The following is a 27839-nucleotide window of genomic DNA, read 5'->3' as shown; positions in this document are numbered from 1 at the left end:
AAATTAAAATGTCAGGTACATATTTTATATGTAGTGATGAGAAAAGTTCAGAGTAAAAATATCCTATTTATAGATTAAACATATTGACGTTGTGTTCTAAGACATTGTGAAACGTGTACACAATTAATTTTAAGTGTATCTTTTTGTTTTATATCTTAGGTGGATGTACTAGCTATGGTCATTCGTGTCTAGGAGGTAAGTGTTTTCTTTCGACGATGTAAAACAGTTGTTCCTTGGCTGAAAATAATTTCTTCATTAAAATTAATAACCAGCCACACAATATAATAATAATAACCAGAAATGTTCAACAGTTATATTTATTTTGTTGTAAAAGTCTAAAATGTTTGTTTGTTTTGAATTTCGCGCAAAGCTACACTAGGGCTATCTGCGCCAGCCATCCGTAATTTAGCAGTGTAAGACTAGATGGAGGGCAGCTAGTCATCACCACCCACCGCCAACTCTTTTACCAACGAATGATGGGATTGATCGTCACGTTATAACGCCACCACAGCTGAAAGGGCGAGCATGTTTGGTGGGACGGAGATTCGAACCCGCGACCCTAAGGTTGCGAGTTAAGTGCCCCAACCACCTGGCCATGCATAGTAAAACTGAAACACTTGTTTGCTTTAGTGCAAAGCTACATAATAGACTATCTGTGCTCATCCATTACAAGGAATCAAACCCCGGATTTTAGCGTTGTAATTCGTAAATTTACCGCTTATCCAGTGTGGGACTAAATTGAAACAAAATGATAAATTATGAAAAGAGGGACTATTTCGTACTTCCGTATGGAAAGGCCCCTTCATATTTAAAGTTTTAAAATGATCAACTTTTACACTTCATTTTATAGTTGGGATGTAACTTTTTAAAAATAAAAAAATCTAATATCAAATTGTTTTTTAGAAGTTTTATTGGCCAAATAAATAGCCTGAATGATTTTCTGTCACCTGTTTTGTTTACTATTTTGAAAACGTTTATTTCTTAGGCCACGGTAAACGCAGAGATGAAGCCATTAACTCACACCTCAAACTGCGTAAGTTTTTTGAACAACTTTTTGAAGATCACCACAAGCTTCCCATCAAGTACGAACCATCCTTGTCTGCTTACAACTTTGAAGAAATTGATTCTCAAGAAGAGAAAAGTGAAGACAGCTACAGCGACCCAGAATTTATTTATACAATATTATCTGGTTTTAAAGAAAACAAGAAGTACTGATTTTATTTAATCTTGCATACTTTGAGTTAGCACCATATTTTGTGACACTTGAATAATATTACAATTTGGAATATAATATGCGTGACTATAAACGTTCAAAATTTAGTTCCATTTGTAGGCGTACACATTAATCCTATTGGTCATATATCGTCAAAAACATTCATGTCAGTTTACTCAAGCTCAAAAAAAACCCTTAGTATTTCACCATAAAAAAAGGGATAATTTAGTGGTTAGAATTCTTTACTTTTTGATATGCAATAAACTATATTTTGCATAGTTTAGAATAAGTTAAAATAACAACCCAAATACACAAAGAAGCTTGAAATAAACCTAAAAAACGACAACCTCCAAGTATATGAATTAGGTTTGGAGATTCAACTCAATGATTGAAATCTTTTTATAACCATTATGTTTAGATTTTAAAAACGAGTAGTAACAATGAATGTTTTTCATTTGAAAACTGTTAAGATGCAAAAAAATTACATTTATTACTTACAAGAAGTTTCTGCTACTGGAAATGTGATTAGTGTAAATCTACAAGTGTAGCATAGACGGAGTTTTTACGTCATTGTATTCTTGGTGCACAAATTAACTCGGGAAGATCTTCAATTGGTACTTACAATAATATAATGTTTACTAACAACAATCTTAACACCAAGAAAATAATTTGTAGAAGAGTTTCATATTAACATACACACAAAACGCTTCTTATCAGTCATTTATTCACACAAGTTACAGAAAACTCACTGACGTCATAAGTAGAAGCGTACGATACATTTGCGTCTTTTTCATCATTACGCATTTCTATGTCTGGAAGCATCTGGTTTTGGGTTCCTGTTGATATAGTTTGCAATATATATATAGGAATTTTTTATTAGTTTAATTTATTACATCAGCTTTTTAAATTGGTGTGGTAATTTTCGACACTTTTTACATAAAATAAATATTTCCGTTGACTGAATATGTGATTAAATCATTTTCTACATTAGCGTGTGAATTTAGTGGGTCTCGTAAGTGAAGTTTCCACAATACTCCCCAAAGACTGGCGATTCCGAGTTTTATTTCTAGAGAATGCAGTTTATCATTACTTTTATAAGCTTGTAGAATACAATTTGACATGCAACAACAAGAATATATACAATAGATGAAAATGTTTTGACTGACAGTTATAAATATTCAGATATGCATTTATTTATTGTGAACTTAAATGTTTTTCTATTCTTTTTCCCATGAGAATCTTGCGATCTCTAAAATTCCGTTCTAATTTACTGTTACTAGATTACATCCTCATACAGTCCCTGTATTATACTTTTAAGATTGTGGAAGTATTTTATAGACTTTGGAATTTTCAATGTGCAATTTTAGAAAAAATTACATCTTCTGAAATTTCCTTGACGCATTTATACAATATTCCAAAGGTTTGCCTTTAGAGTTAGTTCGTTTGAAACTTTTATTTATTCTTTTTTAATGTAATAATTTATGAGCAACAGTTCAACTTTCCTTGTGTTATGTTACTAGTACTGTGTATTAACTAGAATAATTTGCTTTAGTAAATGAAACTTAAAAGGAAGCCTAAGGATAAATATTAAACAAATGTTCTACCAATGCCCAGATGACCGGATGTTCACTTTAACACATTCTTGTAGGGATAATACATTTTGTAACTCTTTGTGCTGGTGGTAGTATTATACTTCAGTATAATCCTAAAAGTGCTTCTTTTAGATAATTATTTTCCATGTTTGATGATATTCCTTGATTCAAAGTTTTACTCATGGTGATTTGGTTCAAAGACACCATGTTCTTTAAGAGGAATCCACGTCCAAAAAAAAAAAAAAAAAGAATGTTGGTACATATTGTTTACATGATAAGTATTTCCACACAGATACAAATAATAGAAGTTGCTTTAGTAAATAAAACGTAAAAGGAAGCCTGAGGATAAATATTAAACAAATTATGTTCACTTTAACATTCTTGTAAAAATCAAGAACCTAAAAAGCCCTATGTTTAAACTTATACTTTGTATCAACAGTTTGAATGTTTATCACTTTTTTTTAAATATCATGCTAAAAAAATTTTCTTCTCTTCTGAACTAGGTGTGCATTTGTTTTTCACTTCCTGTTAAATACATTTCTATGAAAGAAAACGATGTTGTAATAATACAAACATAAACATGCTCTCTGGGAACATAATAGTGAAGAAATTCTAGAAGATAAAAGATAAATTAAAAAAGCACTGTAACATGCTACAAACTCATGTAGTTAATAGTTGAAAAACCACATCAAAGTTTTCCTTCTGAATTTCAAGGTCCTTGATGTAATTATATCACTTCTCTAAAATATTCATTCAATGGCCCCATTAGATTTTTAAGTCTTCTTATCTGCTAGTTATACTGAGAAACACAATTAACGTTTACTTTTTAATGTTGCTCATAAGGGATATAAAGCTGAATTTGGTTATTGTGTGCAAATGTAATAAAACTAGGATATAAAACTTGCATGTGTCCAACTTTACTATAGATCTTTATAATTATTTTACATCATGTCCATAAGCATGCTCACAACATGCATTAGTTACTTCTTGATAAACATTGTAAGATTGAGAGGCAAATACATCAACAGAAGAAATAAATTGTTGCCAATTATGAATCACTAATTCAAATTCAGTCGAGGTTGATTATTAAAGTATTTTACTGAAAACACTACTTGCACCAAAGAAAGAAAACCAGTACATGCTCCATTACATTACTGAAACACCCTGAACATCAGATATAACAAAATATAATTTCAGTAGCAATTACCTGTGATTAAAGGCTTAATTTTTACACAGTACAATTGCAATTCCATCATTTACATTCTTTACAACTTTATTTGGGTATAGATTTCCCATATATATATGATTACATATTTAACTAAATAACAACTCCTTCTAATATGACAACTGCACATAAAAAAAAGAAGAATGAATAATTGAAAATGTAAAATCACCCAATGCTTGCAATTTATCAACCCTATTAAAAAAAAAAAACATTACTGAGGTTGCAGTAAAACATACTTCCAAAATGTCAAAATGAAGGCAACTGCTGCATTATCTCATAAAACTACACAAGTTGTGAGAAGTTTATGCACTGGTTAGGTAAGAGGAGAAATATGAAAGTCAAAAACCTCCAGGTCTTTTCTTGTTTTCAAAAATAATATCTTTAGATCTATAAACTCAGGTTATGGAAACCAGCATTTTCTATTTTAATTTTCTAAACACATCAGTTCAGTCTCTTTCAATCTCATAAAATGCCTTAGTCTGATGTACTTCCTTGATCATCAACATCCTCTTCATTCATTAGCTGAGAAAACTTGTTTGTAATAGGATAAATCTGTAGAGAATAAAAAGATGGGTAAATACAGTTTAGAGGAAAGTCGCTACAAAAAAAAATTAAAGAGCTTTTAAGTTTACAAATAAAGATGGGTGTTACATTACATGTACATTCAATATGAAAATGATATACAAATAAACCTTCTATGTAAACGTTTTGTTGATGGTAACTCTGATAACATTTTAGTCACTGAAGGCTGGGTGAGTTATAAGAATTGCAGTTTTGGTAAACACAATATTTATAAGTTTTTGATAAGTTCCAATATTAACATGAGACCTTGTTGGTAAAACCTTTAAAAGAACTTTTCATTAAAATCTTTTAATGCACATATTTTTACAGGGCCATTAAGAAGGTGACACTTTCACCATTTTAACACTGAAAGCTGTTTTATTAAATGAAACTGTTATACAGGGCTCTAATGAATTTTCGGGCTAAGTCCAGTGATCACAAGAATCATGATGCTGAATTTTGTATGGCTGCATTTCACAATCCATCTTAATACCAAAGATGTCAAGGCATGAAGTCAACTATTATGGTGACTTAAGCATCTAAACTGGGTTAAAGAACAGCAAAAAAACCACTATGAAGTACAATTAATCTTGCAAGTGACTGTTTCAGATGGACAGGTCTAAATTTGATGGCAATTCAAGTTATGTTTTGGATATGACTGTATCATTTCACCCATGAAGATCAGTGGAACAATGCTATACTGTGTACATTGGTAAAATTTAATGGGGAAGGACCATATTTCTTTTGGCATGAAAAAGAACCATGAAAAGCTAAACTCTTTGTGGTTGAGACAAATTAAATTCAATATTTTCTTCCTACAACTCACACACCTGACTAATGTAATTAGACTGCTCTGCAACTGTACTGCTTGAAGTGCTTTGTAAAAGGAATGTCAGAATATTCCACCAGCTGTTAATAACTGATTAAAGTCTATAATTCATGTTAAAAGTGGGCCTAAACTCTATAAAAAGTAGACATGAGGGATGAAACACAACACTTTTCTTGGGGTGTGCTGTCACAATAAATTTGATAAAATAATGTACAAATGAATTAAAAATGCAACTCATAACTGGATTTTTTTTCAAGGATTTTTAAGCAGAAGTTGGTTCCTGGCACATTTGTAATGGAAATTATGCCTCATTAAGGTTAGTCAAGAAAAATTTCAGTATAACTGCTTTTAAGTGATAAAAGTAAACAAACTATAGAAATGTCATTCCTGAGCTAATATACCAAGGAAGTCTTAACATACTTTTATATGTTAAATTGTACAAAATCTTAAATCATTAAAATGGTGAAACAAAGTCAATCACACTCGAAGTCTCAGCTGACTTTTTTCTACCTCTCAACTATTTTTACAGACTGTATAAATTGCAGAAAAATACCTTTCCATTTAATATTGGCCACTGAATTATAATGATATCATTCACAACAAAACTTCTTTAAAATTTACAATATATACATCATATTAGTCACATATGCAAAAGTACACTGAATAACCCACTATTTATCACAAAAAAGTTTTAATGCTTAGAAGAATGAAGAACCTGCAAGGGAACAGAATATTACAACTATTCTTCCTTTAGGTGTTCATATCTTTAGTAGAAATTCAGTCTATCAGTTTTAAAATTCCACATAATATTCCAACTGACTGAAGACTATCAACAACCCTTTCCAGATCAAAGATATCCCTTGATATTTTCTACTCACCATGAAAATACTTAATGAAATTGCAGAAAACTAAGTATAAACTTCTTATACAGCATTTAGTTTCAGCTTATTAACATTAATATAATTTTAGTTAACATTTCTGTCAATTATTAGGTTGTCAGCTTTCCAAAATTTTGATGTAATTGTTTTGAAAACAAAACAAAAAAAGATACTTCCTTTCTCTTTAGAAATTTAATTTTTGATGAGCAAGTTACACATTTTATAGATACAGTGATTTTAAACTTGGTTCTTATTCATTAACGTATTTTGATACTTTATTCTTCCATCTGCACTAGTCACCACTTCAAGCTATATATTTTAAAAACAAAAACATGGCAAACACTATAAAATATTTTTCAGTGACCTAGGATTTGACCTTTAAAATGGTGTCACTATTACCTTTGCCAGGCTACTTATCTTGATATTTTCTCACAACATTCCTAGTCAACACCAATTTATTTTCAATAAATAAGTTCATTGATTTGTGTATTGTTTGAATATTACGAAATTCATTTCAGGAAAAGAATGTCTAAAGAAAAAACAAAATATACCAAATTCCTTTGTTCACCTATACAGTAGTCCAGCTAGACACTTTCCTTAAAGACCATTATTTACTTCTCTCACCATTTTATTTTGCACTACCTTGATGTAAACAGTTTATAATTTGCTCAATCCAATCATATTTAACTATTATCTGTAGCTATTTTTAAAGTTGTGAGCCACTAGTAACTAAACATACCACATGCTGTGACATCATAAAAAGGAGTGAATGAATGGCTGTAGTAATAAAGCCATTCTGTAGTAATAAAGAGGAGGAAAATCACAAGAGAAACAAGACATGTATAATTATATTGTCAACCAATGATAGTTTCTTATCAAATATAAATCTATACTTTATGTTGGGCAGAAAATTTCTAAAAACATTTATAAATATGGTTTACAGATGAAATTCCTCGAATCTGTGCAGGAATGAAAATTGAAACATTTTTTATATTGTTCTTTGTGAATTACACTAATTAAATGTTATAAAATGACAAAATATTTTTCAGTTAAAAATTGTTGATATAAGAGTAAAAATTATTATTTTTAATTCAGTTGAAATCTGATATGCAGGTGCACATTTAACCCCTGAAAAGAGCTCACCTGTCCATATCGAATTAATGAATGCCCCAAAATAAATTATTTTAAATGTTTGATTACCATCTTATTTTCTGACAAAATCCCGGTAATAATTTTGAAACTAAAAAAATTAAAAAGAACCAAGTATGAAAAATAAAAAAAAATAACCTGAAATATGTATTAGCTCTTCAGATATGTAAGAATTATAACTACTGAAAAAAAAAAAGAAAGAAGATATCTAAGTGCAATGGTTTCTTTCAAGCTGACTGAAAATATGTTTCTGTTGCAAAGGCTACATTTATATTATTTTTACTGTATAAAAATCAATAAGTATTTGATGATATGACATACAACCCTGGTTGGTTAGGTAAATTTATGCAAAGCTACTCGAGGAATATCCACATTAGTCAACCCTAATTTTGAAAAGACAGACAAGAGAGAAAACAACTAGTTAACACCACCTAATGCCAACACTTTACCAACAAAAATAGTGGGATTGGCATAACATCATAATGCCCCCATGGCTGAAACGATGAGCAGGTTTGGTGGTGGGTTCCAATCTCGTGACTCACTCAGTTTGAGTTGAATAAAAGTCAATTACCAATGTAGAAATGAACTGGTTATGCCACAAGATAATATTCTACTTTTCTAAAACAAGGTAATAGTTTTTTTTTTTACTTTATGATAAAAACCAATATTTTTTTTTGAGATTTACTATAACATTTATAAAGTATTTTGCATGTTTATTATTATTACCTACACCAAAGTTTGTAATTTAAATATTATAAACACATACTGGACTTGATGCTTCATATTTCACAGGAGGACGAGGAGGTCTTCCTATGTTATCATCTTTAGTCTGCCGTCTATCTCTATAACTTCTTGAATCAGTGTCTCCATGTTGGGCTTCAGTGTGTTTCTGATGTTCACCTGAGTCGAAATGTAAACCAAATTTTATTAAAGCACACTAGAAATAAACTTTTAACTTGAAAATTAAAATCATTTTTAAAAACTGCATATAATTATGCAAAAGTACTCATCTGGATTCAGTGTCATCATGAATAAAACACTGCACTCAACAACATTTCTTTACACTGCTTAAAAAAGCATTGAATTCCATAATAACTTAAAAATTTATAGTATACACAAAATATTTGTGATTATACTATTAATTGTAATGTAATTACATATTCAATTCTTGATGAAATCAGACAAATTGAAATTTTTTGCAATATTATACCATGTACAACAAAACTTTATAACTCAGGTTCTCAGGCTTTACTTGAAGACAATATGCTCTCTGGATCAATCATATAAACTACATATAACTTAAAAAATTAAGAAATGCCTTTTCTACCTTTTCTAACCTCTTGTGACTCTCTACTCTGATAACTTTCTCGTTCATCTTCCTGCAAAATAACAAAAAAGTAAGACACTTAAAGAAAATAAAACACTGATGACTTCTTGAGCTTAACAAAAAAGAACTGAGTAACAACATGCAACTCTACACTTTTAAGATTTCCAGGTAGGTGATTATCAGGGATGAGAACAGCACATGCAACTTTTGGCTGGTCCATTCCAAGCCATTTCAGGACACTAAATATTCACCTTATTTACTGATAAGAGTATTAATAAACAATAGTTTTGCCATTTTAACTCACATTTAAATGATCAAAATTACAGACCAATTATTATATAAACTGCTCATTTCATGAAACATTTATATTTTAACTAATAATGGCAGATAATGCATTAGATCAGTACGATACAAAAATTAGTTTAATTTTTCTTGTTTTTTTATGAAACTTTCATTTAAGTATAAACTGAAATAAACAACTTTTTAGATGTTTTAGTAGCAAGCTTTTTGATTTAAAATATATGAAAAAACATAAATATTAAAATGGTTGTAATACTTCATGAGATTTATAAATTCTATAATGTAATAGGTGATCATTCTTTGGTTCAATGCAAAATGACAGGATAACCTATGTGACTGAAAATAACTTCTGAATTTCTGACATTTAATATATCTGTAATATATATTTTCATTTCCAACAAAATGTCCTTAACCAATGAAAACAAGTTCAATAATTTTGTTGTATGCCTACTTAATGTGATCATCAGATGACAAAAGATTTAAAGTCTATCTCTATGATGAGCCTTTTTGATTGTCTGCTGTCGCACTTTAAAGAGTTTTGGCATTTCCGAGGAGCCTGGAAACTTTCAGCTTCAAAAAAGGAGCTTCACACATTGATTTTGGGTTTATTGTAAACATTAAAGCAGACAAAATCTCAGATTAAGCATACTTGTATTAGTATTTAATCTCAAGCACTAGCAACCCTCCAATATTTTTCTCATCATAATTTACCATATAGATGGAGAATTTGATAATAGAAACTGCATGAATCTGTCAAATTGTGGAAAAGTTTCATCCCTAACTTATGTAGTTCAGAGGTTTCTAAACTTAGTTGAAGAAATTCAGTTTTTAAAATTATAAATTTTTTCTTTTTTGCTAAATCTGTATTTCAGGATTGAAGTACTACTGATAAATATAAAAAGTAACATTTCATATTCATAATAACCAGTCAAAAAACATACACATAAGTCTATAAAATGCCACCATGGCTTCCATCACTTTCTTTTTTCTTTTTTTGGAACAAAAATTGTGATGAAACAACATAAAATTTGTATGATAGTACAAAACAGTATAAAATGAGTGCAAATACACTCTCTTACTCTCTATATATACATATGTATTTTTGTTATTGTTACAGGGTGACAAACCCATTACTAGTACTGTCATAACTAAAATTGTACATTGCAGAATATTTGGATTTTCAGGATGAACTTACCTCTAAAAGTAATAATTACACTATGTGCAGAATATTTTCCAATGATTTCATCTAATATATTTTTATTCCATATTACATGTTCTGTAATATGGGAATAATTATTTCCCTGATTTTTCAGGTTTTTGATAGCCGTGTGTATTTTACTTCTCAGTAATTCAAGGGAAATGTTCTAAACTTACTTCATCCAATACCAGTTTCTACTGTAACTCAAAACCCAAAAATAAAATGTACTGTTAAATTATATGGATAGGATAAATTATCACAAAAAAAAGTCTATATTTAAAAAAAATTGTATTGTAAAAATTACAAATTCCTTTCAATAACTTAGTAATATAAGTGTAACAAAAACTGTAAACTGAGATATTTTACATAAACTTTACTTAAACCACTGCTGAAACAATGAAACTTCTTTCATGGAGCTTTTTTGTTAGGAGCAATTCATGCAACCACTACATTTTCTTTTATTCCTTCAACACTATCACATGAGAAGAAATAAAGCTTGTTGAAATTATTTTTATAGATAAAAAAAAAGGAAATATGTAAATTTTCAATTAGTTACTTTTTAGCTGTGGCCTAGCAGCTGATAGCATGGCTCTAAGTTTTTCAAGTACAAACTTTTAGCTCATAGATCCATCACTTCTTGACCGATTTGAGATCTAATTACAGTTTTGGACTCTGGCAGTCAAACCCTTTCGACTGATGTATTTGACCACACCTAGGGTCTCACATATTAACTTATTCTAATTTTGCCTAAAATAATTTTAATTTGAGAGTAGGCTGGTAAAGATCCTGATGAGTAATAAAAATCGAATTGGGTATATGGGTGCCATACACTTGGGTATTGCTGGTGCAAAAATATAGCAAATAAAAAGGAAAGTGCAGCAGTTCTAATTTTCTTATGATCATGGTTGTGTTTATTATTTATATTTTTATTTCCTGCTATTGCTTAGTTGCATTAACCCTTTCCAGATGGGTCATGGTTGAAAGGCCATGTCATTGCATTTATTATTGAACTACTATTTCATGAATTTATGTCAATAAGTTTGGTAGCAAACTGTAGATTATAATTCAAATTTTAGTATTATACCTTACTCAATTTCTTAACTTAAAAGTAAATATTAAAAAACACAGTTAAACATTGATTTTTGTGTGTCACGTGGTATGCTGAATGCAGCACTGGTTCAAATTAGATGTTTGTGATATAAAAATACTAATTCTATAGTTTTGTACGAATTAGGAACTAAAATTACTGATATTTATAAGCTACAATATAAAATAAGAACCTCTTATCTTTTCAATTTGCTAAGATATTGCTCAAGTAATAAATCAAACACAGTGGCATCCCACCCACCTCTTTCCATTTTTGGAAAAGCTCCATTATATACACTTACTTCTATATATGACATGAACAACCAATTGGAAGCTTAGAATGCCCCTCTAGTGGCTTTCTCAGCCATTTTAACGTGTTTGGATGACATCTATTTCTTTCAAACCATAAGTTCAAGGATGTAGGTTGTGTCTTTAGTCTACTCAAAATTTTATATTTGTTTAGACTGAAATACAGCTTAGTTACTAAGCTTGATAAATTATAGTGGAATTCTATAGTATTGATGCAGTAATTTATGATTTTTTGGTAATTCAACTATATGTATAAAACCTAAAAAAAATTATATTATTTCATATCCTCCACACGCAAAATTTTAAAAGGCTTAGCAACCTACTTCAAGCAGCAACCAAGTACAAAGGTCATAACTAGAAGAGATAATTGTTTTATTTCTATATTTAGTGTTCTATGTTTTAAGAAAAATAAGTTTAAGAACTTATTTCTAAATAGCAATAATCTATATACATATATAATGTATTATAATTGAAATGTGACTGTATTTTATGAAATACTAGTCTACTAAAACACAACCAAGACAGGTCACTCTGTAACGACTAAAGGTCAGTTTTATATTATTGGATATGGTAACATGAGTGAACGTGCACCACGTCATTGTAACTTCTGCATTGTTAGCCTGGTATGGCTGTAAGGTAAATATAATAAAAATAATAAATATATATAAATGTACAATGTTATGAGATTTAAGCTATTTAGTCTAAACATTTATGTTTTTGTGTTATAATTTGTACTCATTTTAGAACAAAAAAGGCATAATTTATATTTATTTCCTATTTTTTTTAACATGGTTACGAGATCAGTCAAATTCACAAAACCCATACAGAGATTTCGTTACTGAAAATAACAGATAAAATATAATTTTTTTTTAAGAAGTGTTTCATAACTATCTGGACATTATAAAGATTTTTGCATGTGAAATTTGAAAATTTTTTGATGCACAAAAGTATTATTAATCTTAAAATGAAAATTACTTTGCATGTTGGATAAGCAACATACAAAAAGAAAAAAAAGGAATGAGAAAAACATTGCTTTACAAATCTTAAGGTATAATAAAAAAATTTGATATATGGAGTATGAAAGTATTGTAGTTTACTGATAAAATACCAAATTTCATTAACACACGCTTACTAATTTAAAAGTTATAGCATGAAAAATCATTTATATTTTGAGTAAATATGTGTATATGATGAAACTGACACCAGCTTCCCTAACGGTGATGTACAGATACTATTAATGTAGCAGAAGAGTATATAAATTTATGATCACATAAGGTTGTACTCTTGTGACCTACCCTGTGAATAACTACCTTGCCAGAAGCTTCACTAAGAGAGAGATAGAGAGAGTCACGAAACAGGCTGTGAATTATTAGAAGTTAACATACTTTTTGATTTTAAGAATTTAATACTGTTACCTGTCGGGAGGAAGACCTCGAAGATCGTGATGCACGTGGATCATCTTTTTTCAATCTTCCACTAGAGAAAATAAATACAACACAGGGGAAAAATGTAGCTTAGATCTTATTTCTTTCCATTTATTCTAATAAAACTCAGTCATTTGGTTAATATGAACTGTAAGTTGTAGAAAAGAAATAAAGTCTCTTTTAATATTGTAAGAAACAAAACTAACAAATGTATACAACTGCTAAATTTCAAAGTGAAATTAAAACATTTAGTTGTAAGCTTATGTTAATAAATCTTTGAAATCAGATATAGAACCCAACTTTATTCTGGCTGGAAGCCAGTAGGTTGACCAAATACAATGGTTTTGTGTAAAGCAACATTGAAATTACTTGTGTAAAAATAGCATTTCATATCCATATTTTGTTTCCCAAGAGGCCTTTCCTTCAATACAAGAACCCATCAAGTGGGTTGGATGATGAGAGACTGGTGAGTTCTGGTGTTGTATGAAAAGCATCTTTGGTAGTGACAAAAGATACATCTCGAGTGCTATTTTTACACACCCCTGATTTTGAGCTGTAATGGATAATTCAAGAACATGGAAGAAAAAGATCTATAGTCAACTTGATTTTCATAATAATATTTAATATTCTATGATTAGTAGATTATTTTTCTTGTAAATAAGTTTACACCTAATTTTTTTTTGCTCTCAGAACTTAGTGGTAACAAAGTTACAAAACAGTAAAGTGCATTTGTATATATATATATATATAGACACCACCACCACCACCTTAAAAGTTCCAATTCAAAAACAATGGATAGAAAAGTCTTACGTTATGCAAGACAAAAAATTGTAAATACATACTTGACCTGAATTATGTTTATGAAAACTGACTTTTTGGATAACATTTAGAAGGCCTAACCATCAAGCTTATTCAATTTACTTCTTACAGGAGTTACAAAACCATAAAACCAAAGATGTTAACCAAAAAACTGAATTTATGTGTTTAATCCACTGCAGTAAACAGAGACCCCAAAAAAATGACTGTTGTTTTTACAGCTGTTTTACCTAATGCTGAAAACCCTATTATCTAAACTCTTTTATCTTCTTTTTTGTTTGTTAAATTTTATAAAAGAACCGATATACATACCGTTGATTTTCTTGAATTTCCTTCTCCCTAGCTAAACGTTCTTCAATTTCTCTTTCTTTTGTAGCAGTGTCCACAGGTTTAGCACCTCCAAAAATACTAACCGATGAAGTACCAGACACTTTTGAATCCACATTTTCTAATGGTTTAGTTCGTGGTTTCAGGTTTAATTTAGGCCGTTCTTTGGGAATTTCTGTAACAAAAATTTAATACATCTAAAAAAAAAAATAATCTAAAAATGTTTATCTTGAACAGCACAGAAACATAAACAATGTTTCTCTCCCAAAATCCTCAGGAAAGACTGACATTTTTGTATAAATAAAAAGGTCATTACAATGTTAGAAAATAAAATAAAATTCGATTTTCAATCAAAATGGTATTTTATGCACAAGTGAGCTACATGGCCACGTCAAAGACCCTTACATTCAGGTATATCCTTCCGTAATTTTGAATTACTAATAAGGGGGGAGGACAATCAACCAGCAGCATACATCACCCTGAGAGCTCTGTGTGGCTCTATGAATTAAATAATGAGACTGACTGTCAATTTTATGACGTGCCCAAAGCTAAATGTGTAGAAGGCTTAATACTAGCTTTTCTGGCCACTAGCAAATGTTTTACAGTTACTTTATCAGTTATTGACAAAAGTAAAAAAATACTGAGAAGTAGAATATGAAGAAAACATGGAGCTGTTTTAATAAGAAAAAAAAATATCATTCATTTACAGCAAAATTTGCTAACTGTAATGAATTAGATTGCAAACTTATTGACAATCTGTATCCCCCCCTCAAATATTTGTTTGAGTGTGAAAGCCTGGTCTACGGTTGTTGGGCAGACAACCACAATTTGTTAAGTGCTTGATCATATGATAGTACTGTGCTACCAGTATCAACTAGTATTTCCTTCTGCTGTTGCTATAAAATCTTCCAAGTTGCCAAGAAATAGTTGGCCTCTAAGTTGAAATATAACTTTTCAGCTGTCCTGACACATTTTATATATATATTTTACATTAGATGGGACTTCAGGTAGATGTCACAATAAAAAATATTAAACTATTCATAAGTACCTAAATAACAGAGATCATTATCATTATCTTGTATTTATAACATAACAAGGAAAAATATCCCAAAAGTTCAAATTTAACAAGTACAAATAACACAGATAAAAAATATTTCTAAAGAAAACAAAGAAATCATATACACATTTTATTCTAATTTGTGTACTACACTTTGTTCATTCATCAAAAAACCTTGGATTATTTAAGTTTCAAAAACTGCTGTAAGCACCATTGGTAAATAATTATATGCATTTTACACATATACGTCTGTCAAATACTAGATGTATATGTGCCACACTTACCACAACTAAATATTCTAGTTTTTTTATGAATGCAAATGTAATTTGTGTATAAAACTTAGAAATGTTGATTAAATGAAAATTATATTACATGTTCCAAACATTAACACTAAATGTTATATAATGTAAACATTTATATGACTAAGAAAACAAGTTTATCTCTTCTGACTTTATGAGACATACCATATGAAAACAGTTATAACAGATAACTTTAGAGGAAATACAAATACTACAAAAAATAAAACAATTGAATAAACACATTTGTAAAACTCTACAAGCAAATGTAAATTTTTTAAATTGATGTCCAACACAATGTTACAAGCATTTCTTATTGTAGACCTAAACCGGGTAAAAATATGATGAATACATCGAAATATGTGCAATGGCAGATATAAAAACATGCAGTATATGTACTTGCAAAAGACCTAAACTATAAATAATTTATATTTCAATTACTGGTAAACACCATTTAATCTTCCACATGATAGCTTGGTTAGGAAGACAGTTTACAGATATAAATGCAAAAACATTACCATAAAAATTGTTTCAGTCTGTAAGAAGTTTTTTTCAATCAGAAACATAATAGTAGTTTACATTAACTTTGTCCTAAAAACTATAACTCCTTAAAAAACCTCAGTATGACAACTTTACAGTTATGCTAATTTGGACTGATACTTGAGTTATAAGACTTCCAAGTAAGACTGGCTTACACTACAGATCATGTATGGTTCTTAATAATTCTCATTATAATCATCACTAAGTGCATCAATGGAATAGTCTATAGTTAATTTACACAGCCTATTTCCACATTTGAAAACAGTACTATTCAGCATACAAAAGGAAATGATACAAAATGATCAAACTTTTAACTTTTTTACTAACCAAATTAACTCACAAAATTAAATATATCATTTAATTCAATTTTCTTGTACTTTTTGTTATTCTTATAAAATCCTTGATGTTTCAAGGCCTAAAAAACATATAAAATCTATCACTTTCTGAGATTCTGAAAACTCTATAATCTCAGAGGTGGTGATAACATGCAAGATCAGTGATTTAATAAAATATTTCTATTTTATCATCTAATAATTAAAAAAGTCCAAAGAAAAACAGATAATATGAAATTTATCTATAAATATATCTACAATATCACAGTCTTACAAAATTAGTAAATTATACAACAAATTAATGGGAAAAATGACCTACCTTTTTCATCTCTGTCATCTCTTCTATCCGAGTCATCTCTGCGTTTCTCATAACTATCTCTAGGACCATAGTCATCTCTATACTTATCAGAGCCTTCCCTATAACCATAATCATCTCGCTGTCTGTTATAACTATCCTTTGAACCATAATCCTCACGCCGCCTATCATATCCATCTCTTGAGCCATAGTCATCTCTACGTTTCTCATAGTTATCCCTAGAGCCATAATCATCACGTCGCCTATCATAGCTATCTCGAAAACCACTGCCAAAATCTCTTCGACCTCCACGACCACCTCGATCATATCCTGATTAAGAGTTATAACCAATTTTTTACATTAGTGATAATAAGAATTTAATACTTCTAATGTGCCATAGAATTTTATTGCTATTCAGAGTAGAACTTTTGTTGAAATGATAAAAGCTGTCAATGTGATCATACAGTTAATAAGCACAACATTATGCATGCTTGCTTTTTCACTGACACGCACCTTTATATGGTACTAAGAAAATTTCTTGGGCAGTTGTTTGAGAGTAAGCCATAAAAACCTTGAAAGACATATAAATGCTTTACAGGTATTGATTAACTAAACATCTTCCTACTTTACTGAATTTGTTTCAGAGATACAAAGGCACTATTCCACAAATTCTTATATATATATCACTGTGTGCTGCATGAATTGAGTAGGAAAACGTTATCATCTGCTATAACATGATATTTTTTCAGTTATTTTTGTATAAGTAACTTATCACTTAAGGTGATATATTAATAGGAACCAAATGTGTTTTTTAGAATTGTACTTGCAATACATTGTTTTTAATAAATCAATGTCTAATGAAATTTAACTATCAATTCATGGTACTGTAGTTTAATTGAAAAATCAGAGAAACTGTGTAAAGTGTAAGATAAATTTGTAATAAATACAATTCAGACATAGTGTCATTACAATCTAACTGTCTACCTACATACCCCTTGCTGTAACATTATTTAAAGTCTGGATAAATTGATATAAATATATAAGTATATTATATTCTAAATATTTGTCAGTGTTTGTTTAATATTACAATAATCATATATATTGCCAAAGCTTACAAATAACATTCATACAATCTGTAAACACGTGTGATTATATATATTGATACAATTAGTATCATTACAGTATGTGTATTTCTATGTATGCAGCTTACCATTAAGTAAATACTAGAACAATGTCATTTAATTAAAAAAAAAAACAACACAAAACAAAGAATTACAAAATTAACATTAGTATTCAGTGGATCTGTCCTATGCAATATTTAAGAAAGAAATACAGTTCTGCATCATATTTATAAGATCTGATATCTATGTCTGCTGAATTGTACCTCACCCCCTGGTGATGAAATGGATAACAGTATCCCTAGAACATGCTTAATAGGGTTCAGTTGGCCTGGCCTTTTAATGACACACTTCTGTGATTTGTACTGAATAAGCAGAAGCCTCCATCTTACATGAAATCACTAACATGTTTGGTAAGCTGGTCACTGGCATTGTCAATAGAAAGTCTTGCTTAAGAATTGTGAGGTATTGAGCAGCAGTCATTGTCCATTTGCATACTATCAGTTGTGATCATCCAAAAGCTCAAATTACACCCTATGCCCTACAAAAATATGTATACCAATGTATTTTGTCATGCCTGCAGATTGACCAATAGCAGTCTAACACTTGACATTAATGGCTGATTACAGTTGGCATGCTACCTACCTAACATGGCAGGCAAAAGTTTCTGAACATGCTTGCCCACCACTATTTTTGCTTGCTAGGAACCTCACACAAATTCATTAAGACCCTATTGTAGAAAACAGTGGAATGATCAGAATTTATCTAAGCTGGCCAAATTCAGGCAAAAGGGGAGATTGATTTATTTATGCAGATTTATTGTAATGTTCCTCTTGCACCATTAATTGAATGATAATTTCTTAATCACATCAAATAATATGCTGTTACTTATCAAAAGCCTATGCTACCATCTGGAGCACTACACTTCCAGTAAACTGTATACAGTGAGGACCCCCCCCGGGACTCTCACATGCAAGTCTCATGTTTCCTGTAAATAAGAAATAACCCAAAATATAAGAAAAGAAAAAGCAGCGTAAAGAGGTATATAAAATGAATTCAATAGGTCAAACTAAAATAAACAACACAAATTCAATGGGTGAAAAAAAAAATAATTAAATGACCAGATAGAAAATCATTGTACCTCATATTCCTTCTGACACTGCCCAGTGTACTTTCCTAATTATATATAAGCAATTCTTCAATAAAAATCTACTTATGTTACCTGTAATAAATTATACTGTTCATAAAGAAATAATCGGTTTGGACAGGTCTTCTTAAGGAACTCTTCCCATTAGAGGATTGCATTAACCAACAATACAACACTACACAGTTAACAACTCAGTATAATTTGGCTTGTTTGGAAGTTCGTGATAAGCTACACAAGGGCTATGTATAATAGCCATGCCCAATTTAGCAGCGAAAGACCAGAGGGAGAGCAGCTAGTTATCACCTCCCTCTGTCAACTCTTGAGCTACTCTTTTACTACCAAACTGTGGGATTGTCTATCACACTATAACGCTCCCACGGTCGAAAGGGTGAACATTATAATGTGAGATGGGATGTGGATTTAAATCCGCAGATTGCGAGTCAAGCACCCTAATCATCTTGGCATGCCTCAATATAGAGGCTGAAACACTGTTCCACTACACATACAGGTAAAAGCAGTCATTAAACCCCAAATTTCTTGGACAATTCCTGTCCACAGTTGATAATTTGATAAAGCAATTATGAAATAGCCAATATATAGTGTAATTGGTTCAAATGAAACACTGTTTTCAAGTACAAATTATTTGTTTGATCAAGAAATGCAAATATATGAACATATTTGAACACAGTAACTCAAATAAACATATTACAACTATAGAAAACACTAACATATTAAACAGAGAAACAAATGTAAACAAATGAAAAATTAAAGAAGCACTTCTAATACAATAACTCAAACCCACATTGAACCAGCACCAAGGAACACTTTTTTACCTATATTAATTTTTTAATTAAATGTGTACACATATGATATTACACTGTTAACTACCTTGTATAATAAAATTAAATATATACAATGCCCCCTACAATCTTATACCTATTATTACTATCATCCCCACAGAAAGTGACCAATAAAATTCATTTTTTCAAGTCTTTGTATTTTAAATTAAAGTTTTTAATTCCTGTATCAGCCATCTCTACTATATAGCTATTTATGGTTATAATGCATTAATAATTTTGCAAAAGTTTATGCTTTGCTCTTATTTACTACTTGTAAAAAAATACAAAAAAACCTTAATTAGACACTGTACTCAAAATGGTAAACAGCTTTATTTTTCATTATCTTTGCTTGATTGCCTTTGAACTTGCATTTTCAATAAATTTAACTGGAGTTGAAAAAATAGGTAGTTATTATTCAGTCCATCTTTCTCCTAATATATATATATACAAGATTATTAAAAGTTGTTAACTAAAAAAATGGGAATAGCGTTCGCAAAAAAAAGAAAAAACAACAAGATAGCTAGCTTAAAGTGAAAGTGCAGTCACAAAAATAAAGTAAACAAACAAGCTTAAGGTTTGAGACACAGGATAAATAAAAAAATCGGGAATTTAAAAACCTACAAATAGGGGTAGTAAACAACCCTATTGGAGATACTGTAGACATTACTTACTCAAACTGCAAATCCCTATTTTGACTCCACCACATATAATTGTAGCAAACAGCTTTAATTAAAGATCTTGTGAAATCTTTCCTTCAGAATGTTCACTATCCAACATGCAAAGTAATTTCTATATCCTCCTAAATAACCATCAAACGTTTTTTGAATAAAACTTTATGTTTTATCTGTTACTTTATCAATCTTGACCTTATATGGTGTTAGTTGATTTGACCAACCTCATAACCACCATAAAAAGTTGGAAATACATTTAAATGACCTTTCATTTGTTCTAAAATGACTGCAAGTTGTGACAAATATTTATTCTAAATAGCTTACTTATCGTAACAGTATATATCTATTTATATTTATGAATTTTTTGTTTTATTGACCTTTGAACCGTGTCTGACTAGAAATACCCCGACACAAGTTGAAAATTACATGCTGCACGTGCAACTCACGTAACCTTATCGAAAAGCATAATGCACAAGCTGCTCGCTAGTATACCCTATGAAGATTATTATTTTTATTTCATTATATTACCTAACAAGTTTCTGTTTTTATGATTTTATTTACTTTTATAATAACAAATAAATGAATAAAACAAATGAAAAATAACCTTGTAATTAAATATCAAACACCCTTTTCATTAAAAATATATATAGTATATCTGTTATTTCCCCTATTGTAACATTATAATAGAGGTTGCAATGTGCAAAATAAAATGTATAGTATTGTTATATTGATCGCAAAGTTTCATAGAGTTTATACTTCTTCCCTTTCAGACTTGTTTTCTGTAGTAATTTTGTTAGGAGCCGACTTAGAAACTAGACAAAACAAAATGAATAGTACTGTCTGTCTTTTATCAGTATGTATCACTAAGTTCCAAAGCAAAATTCTTGAGAGTTTCTTCTAATCTTTTCACACCTATTTCCTATGTTTATCTACTGTTAGTGGCTGAAGTAGAAACCTGCTGAATATAAAGCAATGAATCGCTGCTCTTTACTTAGTTTGACACTGTAAATATAAAATAAGCTCATGCTGCACAATTCCCAGAACTTCCCTGCTTTGAAAACACAGTGGGTAGGATTTAACATGCTGACAATATAATGGTTTCAATGACAACTGTCTAAACTATTATAAAATGTTTATGTTATGGTATTGTAGAAACCCTGCAGGCCGATCAAATATCTGGAACAACAAAACATAATTTATATTTATTTCTTAATTATTTAACGTGGTTATGAGGTTGGTCAAATCGATTGAACCCGTACAAAGATACAATAGTGAAAATAACTGATATAATATAAAGTTTTTCTTTAAAAATGTTTGATAATTATCTGGAGGTTATAAAGATTTTGAACGTGAAATTTAAAAGTTTTCTAATGCATAAAATTATTTTTAATCTTAAAATAGAAATTACTTTGCATGTTGGATAGTCAATATTGAAAAGGAAAAAGATGTAACAAAAACATTAAGTAAAAAATCTTAAACTTAACAAAAAATCTGATATTTTGTGTATGAAAACCTTGTAGTGTTTACTGATAATATGCAAAATTCCATGAAGACATGTTTACTTATTTAAAAGTTATAGCATGAAAACTATAACAAGCACAAAATGGTTACGAGGTCAGTCCCTGGGGCCGAGCCCGTGCTAAGCGTTAACCGTACTGCCATGTTTGATTATAATCCTCATACTTGTTTTTGCTGTAGGCAGGCAGAATAATAATAAAAAGAAGAACAAATGGAAGATCCCAATTATGAACCACTACTTTGATTCATGATTTCTTTTAAAATTGAAAATACCCAAAACTCAGAAGCTTCAGATGCATTGCTTTTTTTATCCCCATAAGTTTGTAAAGAGAACACTGCTTGAATAATGATTACACACACATGAAGTTAGTTCTGGTAGATGGGGAAAATCATTTATAAGTGATTCACACTATTCAGCTTTCACCCTGTTGTGCTTAGTGTTTAAACCACACAAGGTGTCAAATGCTTAAGTTATTGCAAACAGTCATCAAGAAACAATACTGTAGCTACATAATTGTTTGTTGTCAATTAAAGAATGATAGCCATATAGAAGAGAAGTTAAGCATGTTTTCTAAAAGACAATTACAAAAAATATTTATCTATTGATGAAGATAATAAAACCCCACTTAGTGGATCTATATTTCTAAGAGTACTAATACAGACATAAGTTTTATATGCTATGATTCATAAACTTATAAAGTTCAAACTAGTTTTGATTTTCCGAGGTTGATAAATTTCAACCTATTTACCTCTGTCATACGAATCCCATCTGTCACCAGGCTTATCTCGGGGTGGCCGATCATACCGTCGATCTTTATCATAATCTCTGTCACTGCTATATTGATCCTTCCTAGGACCACCATCTCTATCTCTATCATAACTCCCTCTTCCACGATAAAGTTCTCTGTTATCAAAGCCATGATCTCCTCTTTCATAATCCTTGGAATCTATATTAAACACACTTTTTAAGTAGTATTACATGATAAATTTTACCTCAATAAGATTAAAGCACATGTGATAAAAGATGCTTTCCATAATAGTCAATTCTCTTTAAAATATTATATACGTAATATCAATAATAATCTTGTGATAGGAAACATATCTTTCACTATTATTATTATGTCTACTGTAGAGAGTATTAACAAACAGTTCTAAACACCACATAGACTATAATTACTGAGCATATTTATAAATATTACTTTATTATATTTAGCCATAATATATATCTATATTTCAAAAGTATGCTTAAATGCTTCAAAAACTGAGTTTCATGAGGAAGCTTACCAGTTTAATTATATACATGTTGATTTACAAAACTTCTTAAATTAAAGCAGTTCTTAAAATAAACCTTTATTCACTAGAAAAAAATGCACACCAAAAAAATATCAGGTCACAGAAGATAAGTGTAAACAATGTGACAATTCAAGTTCATGGAAAGTACGTTCTCTTGTCTTGCAGATAATCTTAATATTTTATTCAGCAATAATGTATTACATACTCACTTCTAGTATTAACATTTAATATGGAATATCTGCAAGGGAAAAATGAGCAAAATATAACAGGTGATAGTCTATGAAACGTTTACATATATTATTTCTGAATTAGTGGGTCTTCAAATTGAAACCAAGGCAAAACTTACACGAGCTATTTCTGTAGCGATCATCTCCAGATGGGTCATTACGAGGAGCTGCTCTCCAATCACCCGCTGTTCTGTCAACTCTGTCATCACGCCTTTCTCGATCATTGTCTCCTCCTTAAATTATGATTTGATGCATATATAAATGACTGACTGATTATTTAAGAATATATAAAGATGCATTATATATACAGAGAGAGTGAGAAAAAGATAATTTATTTGATTTTAAGATATTTGTAAGGTTTGGAATATCAAGATGAGTTATCTGGTATACTTCATGAGTAAAAATGGGTTATAACAGCAAGATGTTTCATTCATTGAAAAATATGAAATGCATTATGTTTTTAGCCTGATAAAGAAAATTTATTTTCAGTATGGAGCTCTCAAACAATGGATATTTTACAAATTTTTTTTTGCTCCTAATTTTATATAACTAAGTTCAACTTTTAACACTGTCAATACCATTTCTGTGAAGCTACACAGAGTAATGTTTACTGTCATTCCAAATTTACTAAATTTATCGTCACAAAATTTGACAAGCTTTTAGTAAACATTGTACATTTGTTGTATACAAAAAACCAAATTGTTAATGAAGTATTCCTACTAAAAAACTTGTCAGTGAATTTACAAAGCCTTTACTGAGACAGTTTGAGAGAAAGGTGACTTTGATGATACAAATAAAAATACTTAGTCTCTTTTATTTCATTTGCATATCCTATAGAACTTTCTATGTGAAAATGATAAGATTTTTTTTGGTAAACTTTATATATTATTTCTTATTTTTCTCTACTCTACTATAACTGTAGCAAAATATAAATGAAGAGAGGAAAAACACTGCATGAATTAAAGAAGAAAAAAGTTATTCTAGAGGTCAGTATTTGTTTTGGAAATACAAAATAAAATCAATATTACCTTCTCCTAGAATAACTGCAATTTTAACAGACAATTATTTATTATAACAACTTCTGTTGAATAACCTTATCATATCTGCTTCCTTTTAATTTACAATGCCCTTTAAACCATATGTAAGTATGTAATAGACAATTAAGCACAGCAGAAGAACTTATCAAAAACAACTGATAAAGTTACAATCACATGACACAGTTAGTTTGAGCTGGTCTCATGAAATATTTTTTTCATATACTTTTTGTTATCTAATCTCATAATTTTCAACTTCTTACCTTTTAGTTATTTCTTGTTAAAAATACATTGTAATAAATAAAATACATAAAAACAATAAATTTGAAGCTTAGTTCAATAATATGTACTCGAAAGGGTACTTCCTTATACTAGTTTTTCTATATGTTGATTCTCCACAAAATTATAAATGTTCATTTCAGACAGGATGTTTCCGCCAGTCGCACATACATAACTATAACTCTATGCAAATGACGAACATGACCGTTTTATTGTGATTGATGGCAACTCAGTTTTATCTGTGAGTCAGGAAATGGCAAATGAGCTGCTCCTGCTGCAGTTAATGGGTTAATGTATAAGTAATTTTCTATGATAACTCAAACAGGTTGTAATACAAGTTTTTCTCCCTTAATTTCACATTATCTATAAATCCTACTCCAGAAAACAAGCAATATTATTTAACCAAATATTCAACAGAGTCTAAACCCTTAAAATAATTTCACTGGGAAAAAAAATTTCATAGTTGCCGTTCTGATTTTCAATGCCACTTCAACTCTTTAAATGCCAAGAAGTGTCACACCTAATCCATGGTTTGCTTTATTCCATTCAAAAAGGCAAAACAAAAACTACTGGATGAAATTCTTCAAATCTTGGGACTAACTTTCTAAATATTATGCAGCTCCTAGAAAATATCTTATTTTTATATGTGATATTTTTAGTAATTTGTTGCTTTAAAAACTAAAAAAAAATATTTCATTGTAATAATCTTTTTTTTTAAAGAAAGAGCTATAAATGCTTACCTTTGTTGTAATTTTTCATTTACTGATTGTCCTCTTACATATATGTAAAACTTCATAAAAGTTTTTAATTTATTAAACTGTAAATTTTATCTTTGTTTTGATTCGGAAGAAAAAATTCAGTGTTTACATGCAATGAAAATAACTTTTTTATCATATCAAAATTATAAACAAGCCGACTTTATTAAAACTTTCATTTAATATAATAAGTGTTAAACCAATTTTACATTAATTTATATATATATTTAAAATTTTTGGGGGTAATTTTCTTTGCTCATTCAAGCATGTTAGCATGAACTAATAAACAGGGCGTTGTTGGCAAAAGACACGTAATAAAGTCAAATACAAAATGATCTAATTAAGACAACTCATCTTGTTGCAGAAATTTTTCTTTTCTTTTCATACTGTAACATTATAATTTAAGTAAAACAAAAAGCACATTTTTTGCAAAGTTTTAAAACAATATCAAGAATGCAGTTGTGGTGGAAGTTGTTTACAAATATTTTTTTCTTTTGGCAATAAATCACCAAGTTAACCTCTATGCACACTTTCACTGAATTGAAAGTTATACTGGCTTATACAGGAAAAAATAAAAGAAGCTATTGTTTTGTGTTGAGATCAGTAACCCATGATCACTAACTATGATATTTTAATAACTTATTAAATTGCCATCAAAACATAGTGTCATATGATGCATTGCACAATAAAATCTCCACTTCAAACATCAATATAACTTTTTATACAATTTCAATTTATACAAATTAGAAGAACAAACTATACATAAGTACAAATAAAATTATAAAATTTCAATCTCCTATCTTCTTGATTTGCTGAAATATCAGTAAATTTATCAAAACCTATCAGAGAAGCCCCTCCTGTCTCTCTCTGGATTTCAAGCTTTATATCTAATCACATGTAAATGGTTGATGGAGATGTTTACAACCAATAGAAAGAGCAATTCTCCTCTGTATGAAGCTTACAACTACTATTATAATTTTGTGGGTAAAGACAGTAGATGAGAAAAGTGTTTGATTTACGTTGAGTAAAGTCATTCATCTGAGCACTAATGAAATTTTTGAAACATATTTAAAGTGTACTCAGAAAGCAAGGTAAATTACAGTTGTTTTGAAACATTCTGTTCTAGTATATAGTATAATTTTTATGTTCTAAAATGCATACTTGAAAGCTACATGCATTAGTTTTTGAACAATAAAATTTGAAAAGAAAAAAAGTAGGCTAATGTTAGTTGTGACTACAAGATCATGTACTTTGTACATGATTCAAATCAAAGTATACAGGTCACAGCTAATTCTTACTGTAGGCTTCCACTGTGATTTACTGCTCTTAACAGAGGTAAAATAGTTCCTTACTTGCTTTGAAAGCTGGATAAATTATAGTAGTTTTTGAAATATTCTTTTCTAGCTACCGATATATCTTGTGTATACTAAAATGCATAACTGACATCTACACAAAATACTTTGTGGAACCTAATTTGTAAGGCTTACCACTGCATGATCCTTAGGCTCTTGAGTACATAAAGATGGTAAGATATAGAAATAATTGCTTTTTGTGTATTTTTTATTTAGTGTTATTTTTAAACAAAAAAATAACTAAAATTTCAGCACTTATAAGGAAATAGTAATTATATATACATGTGTAATATATGGTAACCGTAATGTTAATTTATTTGACATGAAAATTACCTTTCACTCAGACTCACTGATGCAGTAAATGCTTCAAAAATTCCCAGACAAATCTTTAGTAGAAATACTTTAAAGGGCCTTTTAATCTTTAATAATAATTTTGCCAAATTTCGTGAAGATAGGTGTAATAAATTAAGAATTATAGTAAACATTATTATTTATAGCTTCACAGAGTTGTTCAAAAATTTATATTTGCACATTAAAACTCTGCAAGTCAAACTTTAAAGAATCAGTACAATATATACATAGTTTTCTTTAACACCATAATTAACATAAAACACTTGCTTTTGGTTTATCCTAAAAGTTTTATCTCTAATTAATAAAACTTCTTCTCAAAATAAATATTGAAGGTAAAATGACAGAGATAATATTTCTGCACAATTAAATAAAAGATATTTGTCAGGTGTTATTTCAAACTTTTTTTAAAATCCAAAAATGCATGGATTACTTATACTTCATCAAAAAAAACATTTAAAATAAAATCTAATTCAAAAGTAATTAATAAAACTTTAACTTATT

At 29.6% G+C, this 27839-nt stretch overlaps 1 protein-coding gene across 1 annotated transcript in view; it reads right to left on the bottom strand.

Annotated features, from left to right (window-relative positions):
- Positions 1-3100: 3100 nt before the first annotated feature.
- Positions 3101-27839, bottom strand: part of LOC106469637 (eukaryotic translation initiation factor 4B-like) — a 46454-nt gene continuing 21715 nt past the window's right edge. The window contains exons 6-13 of the mRNA XM_013930138.2: positions 23687-23800; positions 22797-22994; positions 16779-17084; positions 14220-14409; positions 13083-13143; positions 8775-8826; positions 8214-8347; positions 3101-4582 (exon numbers count right to left, since the gene is read on the bottom strand). Of these exons, the coding sequence (XP_013785592.2) occupies positions 4505-4582; positions 8214-8347; positions 8775-8826; positions 13083-13143; positions 14220-14409; positions 16779-17084; positions 22797-22994; positions 23687-23800 (1133 nt within the window). The 3' untranslated portion in view covers positions 3101-4504. The remainder of the gene's footprint in view (positions 4583-8213; positions 8348-8774; positions 8827-13082; positions 13144-14219; positions 14410-16778; positions 17085-22796; positions 22995-23686; positions 23801-27839) is intronic.

The sequence above is a fragment of the Limulus polyphemus genome, unplaced genomic scaffold (assembly GCF_000517525.1).
Source record: "Limulus polyphemus unplaced genomic scaffold, Limulus_polyphemus-2.1.2 Scaffold3584, whole genome shotgun sequence".
Classification (NCBI taxonomy): domain Eukaryota; kingdom Metazoa; phylum Arthropoda; class Merostomata; order Xiphosura; family Limulidae; genus Limulus; species Limulus polyphemus.
This window is presented reverse-complemented; position numbering and strand designations above follow the sequence as displayed.